This window comes from Varanus komodoensis, unplaced genomic scaffold (assembly GCF_004798865.1).
Source record: "Varanus komodoensis strain SLA01 unplaced genomic scaffold, ASM479886v1 scaffold20_3, whole genome shotgun sequence".
NCBI classification, from domain to species: domain Eukaryota; kingdom Metazoa; phylum Chordata; class Lepidosauria; order Squamata; family Varanidae; genus Varanus; species Varanus komodoensis.
Genome location: NW_025335588.1, coordinates 33,398 through 42,027, shown reverse-complemented (window position 1 = coordinate 42,027; position 8,630 = coordinate 33,398). Strand labels below are relative to the sequence as shown.

The window sequence follows — 8,630 nt, the reverse complement described above, 5'->3', positions numbered from 1 at the left end:
CAGGGTAGGGTTAGGGTTAGAAAAACGAGGTGTCCTGGAGCGATTCCGATGGTTGGAATGTGCTTCGAATGGGCAGAAATGATGAGCTGGGCAGAAAAAGCTACTCAAGAAGGGCTTTTTCAAAATCACCCTCTTTTCAAGGGAACTTTACCCCCATATTAGGGTTAGGGGTCTGCACCAGGGTAGGGTTAGGGTTAGAAAAACGAGGTGTCCTGGAGCGATTCTGATAGTTGGAATGTGTTTAGAACGGGCAGAAAGGATGAGCTGCGCAGAAAAACCTACTCAAGGAGGGCTTTTTCAAAATCACCCTCTTTTCAAGGGAACTTTACCCCCATATTAGGGTTAGGGGTCTGCACCAGGGTAGGGTTAGGGTTAGAAAAAGGAGGTGTCCTGGACTGATTCCGATGGTTGGAATGTGTTTAGAGTGGGCAGAAAGGATGAGCTGCGCAGAAAATCCTACTCAAGGAGGGCTTTTTCAAAATCGCCCTCTTTTCAATGGAACTGTAGCCCCATATTAGGGTTAGGGGTCTGCACCAGGGTAGGGTTAGGGTTAGAAAAACGAGGGGTCCTGGAGCGATTCTGATGGTTGGAATGTGTTTAGAGTGGGCAGAAAAGTTGAGCTGCGCAGAAAAACCTACTCAAGGAGGGCTTTTTCAAAATCGCCCTCTTCAATGGAACTGTAGCCCCATATTAGGGTTAGGGGTCTGCACCAGGTTAGTCACAAGGGCAACAGTCAAAATCTCTTCTTGCTGGTATCAAAGTGCAGGACACGGAATAACCCAGTCAAGTTGCGACAGCCCAGATTCAGGCTGGGCATCGGGAGAAGCTTCCTCACGGTCAGAGCAATAGGGCAGTGGGACCAGCTGCCTGGAGCGGTGGGGGGCTCTTCCACCCTGGAGCCACTCAAAAAGGAACTGGGCAGCCTCTGAGTGGGGTGGTGTGACGTGGTGTCCTGCAGCAGCAGGGGGGTTGACCTGATGGCCTTCAGGGCCCCTTCCAACTCTGCTGTTCTATGATTTCATGGCCGGGCGGACCCAGCTGCTCTGGTCTGGGCCGGTGCAGCGGACCAGCCCGCACTCTCAATTCCTGGCAGCGCGGTCCCACCGGGGTCCCGAATGCAGGAGTAGCGCCTCCCTTGAACGGCTTGGAGGGGGGCATCCCATCCCGGAACCCCCCCAGAGCCGCTTCTCACCAGCCACAGGGATTCTGCAGACCGGCGGCCTCTTTTTGACAGAAGGAAAAAAGGGTGCGTTGTTCTACAGGAATGGAAGACAGAAAACATGGGAAACAGAACGACCAGGGGCGTCTCCCTCCATCGGCGAAAGCGTGAAAACAGCCCTCGACGGGAAGCCACTTCCGTGGCCGTGGGTGAGGAGACTTGCATGTTTCGGCAAGTGCAACCTCACACCTCTCTGAATCTGTGTAAGATCCAGTTCCATCCACAGGCTGATGGTGGAACAAAAGGTTCCCGACCGTCCGGGGAAGACAGAGGGGGCGATTTCGCAGCGGTTGTGCATTTCTGATCCCTGGGAACCTGCCTCTCACCGAGACCTCGTTTCTCGGGTGGCACGCGAGGAAAGCCCCCTCTAGGTTGTGCTAAGGCGATGTTCTCAAACGCAGGCTTGAACCCGGAACCAGGCGGGACGCGTGGCCCGTCCTCCCATCACAGTGATTTCTGCCACATGTGCAGGGGAAGCAAGATTTGAGGCCGTGCATTTAAAAAAAGAGCAAAGGAAGGAAAATTACAGGCCGGGGGACCGAGCGCGGCTGGAAGGGTGATGGCGAGGCGACGCGGAACGGCAGCTGCGAGAGACGGCCGCCCTTGCGCCTCCTGTGCCACCACGGCTGGTGCGCCGCCGGCTCCCTCCCGGCCGAAGCGAATGCGTGTTTGGGCCAAGGCCCCTCCGTGTGGGAGCCAACCCCGAGCGGGACGTGGCGCGCTTTTGTCATCGATGGCTCTGGCAGCCTCCCAAGATGCTGCCGCACACCCACGTGTGGCTCGGGTTGCGTTCAGGCCGGGACGTTTGACCTTTTGGCACCCGCTATTCATGCGCTGGAGGCCGCGGGGGCATCCTCTCCGCCTGGCCTTTTGGGAACATCTCTGCCTGGGCCTTCCCACAGCACGTAATGGCGGAAGCCGTCTTCCATCTTCGAAAAAACGTTGCGCCTGAACACCTCGTGCACTGAGCGCATTATGCGCTCAAGCGGTACCACTTGGAATCCAAGCCGGGCAACTTCGCCACTCGAGGCTGTGTGGCTAACAAAAATCGAATAAGCAAGCAAGCGAATAAATAAATAAATAAATAAATAAGAGCTGACACCAGTCTCCCCAAAGCCAGGCCATCCAAATCCTGGGACCACAACACCCATCATTTGGAAAATCCCACACAGAAGGTGGCCAGTGCCAACTCCTTTCTCTGGATCTCAGCTCATTTGCTCCGGTTGTTATGCATGGTTTATTTATTAGATTTATATACCCCTTTTTTGATTTCTTGGATCCACTGGCCTCTCTAAATCCTTGGAGACAAAAAAAAAAAAATAAAATCCAGGAGTTTCCCTCAGTGCCATGCCGAACTTTGCCAGCGCAAGCACATAATCCAGGAAGGGAAAAACGCCGGCCGGGCGGGATGCCTCCCTGTGGCCCAGAATCCACAAACCGGGGGAAGGACTGTGGAAAGGTGCTTTGGCCAGCCATTGTTCGCAACTTGGCCTGCGTCCAAGTGCTTTTCCTCAGCCCCTTCCCAAACAATGGCGGATCCAGTCTGTGCGTTTCTCTCCCAAACCTGGGGACCCACCGGTCATCTTGCGGCGCATGTCCGGGCACCGAAATGCTTCATTCTGAGAAGGCAGATGCTGCAGAAATTCCCACTCTGGCCTGCTGTGTGTGACCCAGAAACTCCACGGACAACAGCATCCCGTTTTAAAAAGCGAGACACTCAAGACGCCCCCCACGACTGTGAGTGTGGGGGACAGGAATAATTTTGGAAGCCCGAGGTGGTCCGGACTCGCAGTTCTCTGCCCAGCCCTGACTTGGCAAGCAAATGGTATTTTTACATGCCAATTTGGCCGTTTTTATCACAATGACTGTTGGCCCTTTATTCACGCACACCCCCTGGGGTGTTGCCCAAATATACGGCAGATCAGGGCGGGAGTTTCTGAAAGAAAAGAACGCAAACTTGAAAAAGGAAAAAGGCAAGAAAGGCGGCTATAAAAACGGGCAGGGTTCAAAGGACAACAGCGGAAGGAAAGCGAGCCTTAAAAACCGTGAGGGAACAATGTACTCAAGACAAGGGGCAAGATGGTAATAGTTATGCGCAGGCCTCGCTTTTTGAAGGTTGTTTCCTCACCAGCCACCCACATAGGATGCGGAAAAGCGGCCCCTCCGTTAAAAGAAAGTCCTTCGGTTTTTCCTGCTGGGCCTCTTCCCTTCCCAGATTTCCCTTAATCATTTGGTCCCATTCAAACACGCACGGGGGGGGGGGGCTGTATTCACACACACCGAATTCAGCCCTTGTGGTCTCCCAAGAAAGCATCTTTTAAAAAGAAAAGGCTAAGTTTCTAGGCCTCAGGTTGTTTGCAAAGGCATGCTGGAAAGGGGGGGGGTTGGGGTAGAAATTCCACAAATCTGCTGCAGGAGCGATTACGGCCGGAGTTCACCATCGTCTGCCCCGACTTGCAGCCGCCGTATGGGGCTTCGCAAGGGGTTCCCCTTGGCCCCCCCGTATGAGAAGAGCAGCTGTTCAGAGTGGAAACTTGGGCTTCGGCTGGGCTCCACTCATCGCTGAAGCACCGAAAGGGGGTCCCCTGGTTCTGGCCAGGGCTGGCCGAGGAGCCCTGCGTATCTCTGGGGATGACGGAGTCCCCTCCTGCGCATCCCGAGGACCCCCTCTCTGGTGGGTCGTCGAGCATCCAGTCCCCTGCCCTTCCCACTGCCTCCGTGTGGCTCGGCCAGCCGGGATTTCGGGGTCTCTGAACCCCTTCCTGTTCCGCCGCCGCCACCTCCGAGGGGCGGAGACGGCCTGGGCCAAATCCGACAGCGAGCGCAGGGAGCAGAGCGGGCGCCGCGGGATGGGCCTTCATGCGAGGACAGGCCCCGGCGCCTCCCAGCCCCGGCTGCCTGCCGGCGGAGGTGTGGGGCCCGCGGGCGGCCGTGGGGCAGGGCCGAGCGGGGCCGGGCAGGTGCGGCAGCCGCCGAGCAAGTCCTGGGTGGCTCACACCCCGGGGGTGGCTCGGTGCCAGCGCCGCTCACACCCCGGGGGGCCTGCCAGCAGCCACCTTCGAGGACGGCCTCGGAAGCAGATGCCCAGGGGCCGCCGAGCACGAGGCGTGCTGGGCAGCCAGGCAGCGGGAAGCCGGGAGGAGCAGCTCGCCCTAAACGTGAGGAGCAGACTGGGGGGGGGGGTCCCCTAACTCCCCTGCAGGATTCCAGGGGTCCTTTCCTGACAGGACTGCACTTCCGGCAGAAAAGCTGTGGGGAGGAAGCCGCGGGCTCTGTACTTCCCCGCAGGGCCAGGCACGGGAGGGGGACACCCAGCCAGCCCCGAACCAACCAGCAGCCGCACAGCACTCCAAACGCCACAGGATGTCCAGCTCTGGCAGATGGAACAGCCTCGCCCTGAATTTCCTTCCTTTCCCGGCCTGAACGCAGCTCCTCGCTTTCAGGCGTGACGGGCTCGATTTCGATTGTGGCACATGGAAAGCATGGCCGGATCCAAGCACAATGCCTGCCACGGAGCAGCCCTCGTCCAGCCGTCCGGATGCCGGTCAAACCCAGTACTCTGCTGCCAACAGGGGACAGCCTGGGGAAGTTAAGAAGTGCTCCCATGATCTCTGCCGTTTCCAGATCAGGGAGAGCAAAGCTTGTTCTACCTTTGAACAAGCAAATCGAAGCTGCTTTGGAAAAGGAGGCTGTGCGATTTTAAGGCATGTGGGGGAACAGGAACCCAAGCATGGCAGCACAGCACGAAAACATGTATACATTTTATCCGGGGATTTTTGAGGTGCAGAATTGAGGGTCCACAGAACTATGCAGAACTATGGACTACATTTGTTCTGGTTCATCCCCCAGGTTTTTCCCCACATCTCTAGGTGCAAAAAGCACAGCACCAAATCCAGGCAACCGTTCCCCTTTGTGGGATCCAGAGCTAGAAAGCCGATCCAGGTGGACGTTTCTTCGGCAAGCTCGGCAGCCCCGCGGGAATGACCCTGCTGGCACCCCCTCCACCCCCCCCAGCTCCTGGGATTCTGCGGGAGCCCTCCGTGGCCCACCCAGGTTCCAGCTCGAGCAGGAAACCCCTCGGGCACGTCAAGGGCACGTCCAGCTCATCCTCCTTTTCGGGACGTGCCAACCGCACGGAGAGAACGGCTCGGTCCGACTCGGTCTGTTCCTGCCGCCCACGGCCTGCCTGCTGATTCCCCAGCCTGGGCAACCCCTCCAACCTCCCGAGGGTGAAACGCCGATCCGAAGGGGGCGATGCTGGCCAAAAGAGCTCCCGGCCAAACTAGGCCGAGCGCCTTCCACCAGGCCAGCCCCCCCTCGAGAATGCAGCTCCAGAGAGCGCCGTTGAAGGGGAATTCGGTCCTCGGGGCGGGAAAGGTTCGGCACCTGCCCACAGCCACTGGCAGGATGCCTGAGGAGATCTGGCCGGGAGAATCGGGATCAAACCCGGGGATTCTGCGACGAAGCAGGTGGACCCCACCCTGGGGAACGGCCCTACCTGGCTGCAGAGGCCTGGGCCGGGGAACGCAAGGGCCGGCGCCTTCGCTTGTGCTGGATGCCGGGGGCAAGGTGCATCCCAAGGCCCCAGGAGACCCTTCCTGAGCACATGGGCGCTGCTGCCAACCAGAGGGGGACCACGGCACACGGGGGAGCAAAGAGGACGGCTGGCTGGAGCCGGGGGTCAGACTAGATGGCCCAGAAGACCCCGTCTGCTCACTCTGTTTCGACGTTTCTTCTGCAACTGTGAGGGCAGCCCGGAAGGGGCACCGGATCCGGCCCCATGAGGCCTCCTCGTGTTCCAGGGCTCAGCAGGCTAGCTGGCAGCAGCCTTGGGGCCGGGGAATAAACCCCCCCCCCCGGTTCCCAAATCTTGAAGGATGCGCGTGGGCAGATCCGGCACAGATGGCGAGGAAAAGTCGGCTTGGCAGATGTCTGCCGATTTATGCCCACAGGAGCCGTTGGCACGACGGAACGGCTTGTCATGGGGACGGGCATGTACGAACCTTCAGGAAACCCTTCGGCGCCAACGGCATGCCTGGTCCCTCCGGAAGGGAACGGGGGGGGGATGGGGGGTTTACCCCACCCCCTTGCCCCCTGGCAGCTGCACGCCTGAATTACAGAGATGTCTCCCTTTCAGTTTTGAGGGGATTTCACCCCCCCCCACCCACAGCTAAATATAGAAACTGTAGTCCTGCGGTGACCGCTAGACATCACTGCCCCTCAGCCGCAGAGAGCTCCAGGGGAACTCAGAAAGACAACTGATCCTCGACCTGACATTTTGGGGGACGTGGGGGTCCTCTGTCGTACAGCCAATGGGACTTGTAGTCCCAAACTTCCTTCCTGGTAGGGGAAGGGCTGAAACAGTCCAGCTGGGCTTTTAAAAACTTTCACAGCATTGCAGGGCCTTTTCTCACTGGAACGTGTCACAAAGTTAGTTTGTTTCTTGATTTCCATTTTGCCTTGAAAGGCGCTTGCAGGCCGATGGCGGAGGTGCTACAAATATTTTTAGCTTGCACTTGATAAAAAGATCGGATTTTTATAAACAAACTGCAGTTGCTTTCTAAAACAAAAGCAAGAAGATACATATGCGTCTAGTTCTCATCTCTCCTGCCGCATTCATGCTCTGGATACACACACACAGCTTCACGGTCCTGGAGGGGCGACTCTCCGCTCTCCACTCCCGTGCTTTGCCCTTTCCGACAACCTTTCAGCTCCACCGAAATGCAGACAAACACGCATCTGCTTTACCTGTGACCTACGTAACGCGGGATGCAGAAATCCCGGCCCACGGGAGCTCTCACCCCACTCCTCTGGAGTTCCCCGGCGGCCTCGCCTTTCCCCACTCCAGAAATTACCCGCAGTGGTGTGCCATCCTAAAATATTTCAAGGCCTCTCTCAAGACTCGGTTGTCAGAGCGAAAATATGCCGGCATCTTTTACACTCCCGTTGCCTTCGGCCTCGCCCACGCCGAGAGCGTCCCTGAAGCAGGATTTGGCCCCCGGGCTGGGAAAGGTTCCCCAGGAGTGAAAACTGAATCCTCAGAAATTAGGTGCAGGGGGACAGAGAATACAGTGAAGGAGAGCATATGCACACAGATTATGGAGTTTTTGGAGAAACGATTCCCCAACGATTTCCTAAATTCTACCTTTGCATACGGGCCGCTTAAATGGCAAGACCAGGCCGAGCGACCTCACTTGCTTTTCCGAAGAACAGCGACCGATGCCGTCTTTGTTATGCTGCAGGTGTGTGCAGACGGAGCGTGCCGGCCTGCGCAAGCCCTTTGCACCAAAGCAGACACATGCTGGGGCCGGAGACAAGACGCCAGGCCTTTCCCGCAACATCCCCTGCTCCCAAATGGCTCCTTACGCCTTGCCTTTCATGGCTTCCTTCTCCCCTGGCTGCAGAGTGAGAGAAAGCTCTCGCAATGCCAGCCAGAGTATCCTCCAGACACGCCAGATCTTTCTGCAATGTAAAAAACACAGCACACACAGTGTTTCTAGTCCTCATGGTTTTGATTAAGGCTCTCTCTGTTCTTGAGAACCATACTCCCCTCCCTGGAGTAAGTACGCAGTCACTAAGGAGCAGTTCCTGGAGAGCTCCCACCAAACAAGTCCACTCCAACTTCTAGACAGCATCACAGAGTCTCTCTCACAGCCCGCAGGCCCAGATCCAGCCAGAAAACACCACCCTCTGAGGGCACCAAGAGGTCCAGCATTCGCTCCCAACACCGAGACAGTAATGCACACCAAAAGGTAGACTGCAGCTGCATGAGGCAGCTCCATTCAGCAAACACGGCAGCGCTTTCACATGGAGACGGGTTCACGCAGAGACACGGTGGCGCACGGGCCTGGCCAACACTCCGGAGAGTGTCCGAAGGGGGAAATGCGGAAGAAGCACCTGCTGGACTACAGGCTGGGCTTTGGAGGGTGGGGGCTAGCTGCCAGGCCCACCCCCCTTTCGCCTTAGTCCGTCCTAGCTATTATTTTTAGAAAGGGAGGGTAAGAGGTCGGCAACAGGGGCCAGAAGGCTTCAGCAAGGGAATCTCCGCACCGTCAGGCGCAGAAGGATGCCCTGGGTTCAAGAGGGGGTCCTCCACCGTCCTCCGATCGGAACGCCCCTTTCCCTCCGGCTGCCCTGGCGCCCGGGCCAACAACGCCCATCTGCCCTTGGGAGCAGAACTAGTGATAAGGGATCATGGGAGTTGTAGGCCAGAACACCTGCCGTAAGCTGTCCCGGCTGGAAGTGCCCGACTCCGGCAGCCTGCGAAGACGGGGCAGGTAGGCCTCGGAGCACACCTGGCAAGAGGGAGTGGAGAACCTCTCCCACGCACACCTTGCCCGGCTGCTGGGAGGTGGGGAGGGTGGGCAAGGCGCCCTGGACTGACCTGCAGCCGCCGGGGGGCTGGGGGGGG

The 8,630-nt window shown here is 57.9% G+C and overlaps 1 protein-coding gene across 4 annotated transcripts in view; it reads right to left on the bottom strand.

Moving 5' to 3' along the window:
- The window catches only part of GIT1 (GIT ArfGAP 1), a 25,443-nt gene extending 17,784 nt beyond the window's left edge, over positions 1-7,659 (bottom strand). For all 4 annotated transcript variants that reach the window (XM_044430614.1, XM_044430615.1, XM_044430616.1 and 1 more), the window contains exon 1: positions 7,365-7,659. In XM_044430614.1, coding sequence (XP_044286549.1) covers positions 7,365-7,560 — 196 coding nt within the window. In that variant the 5' untranslated portion in view covers positions 7,561-7,659. The remainder of the gene's footprint in view (positions 1-7,364) is intronic.
- Positions 7,660-8,630: the final 971 nt, after the last annotated feature.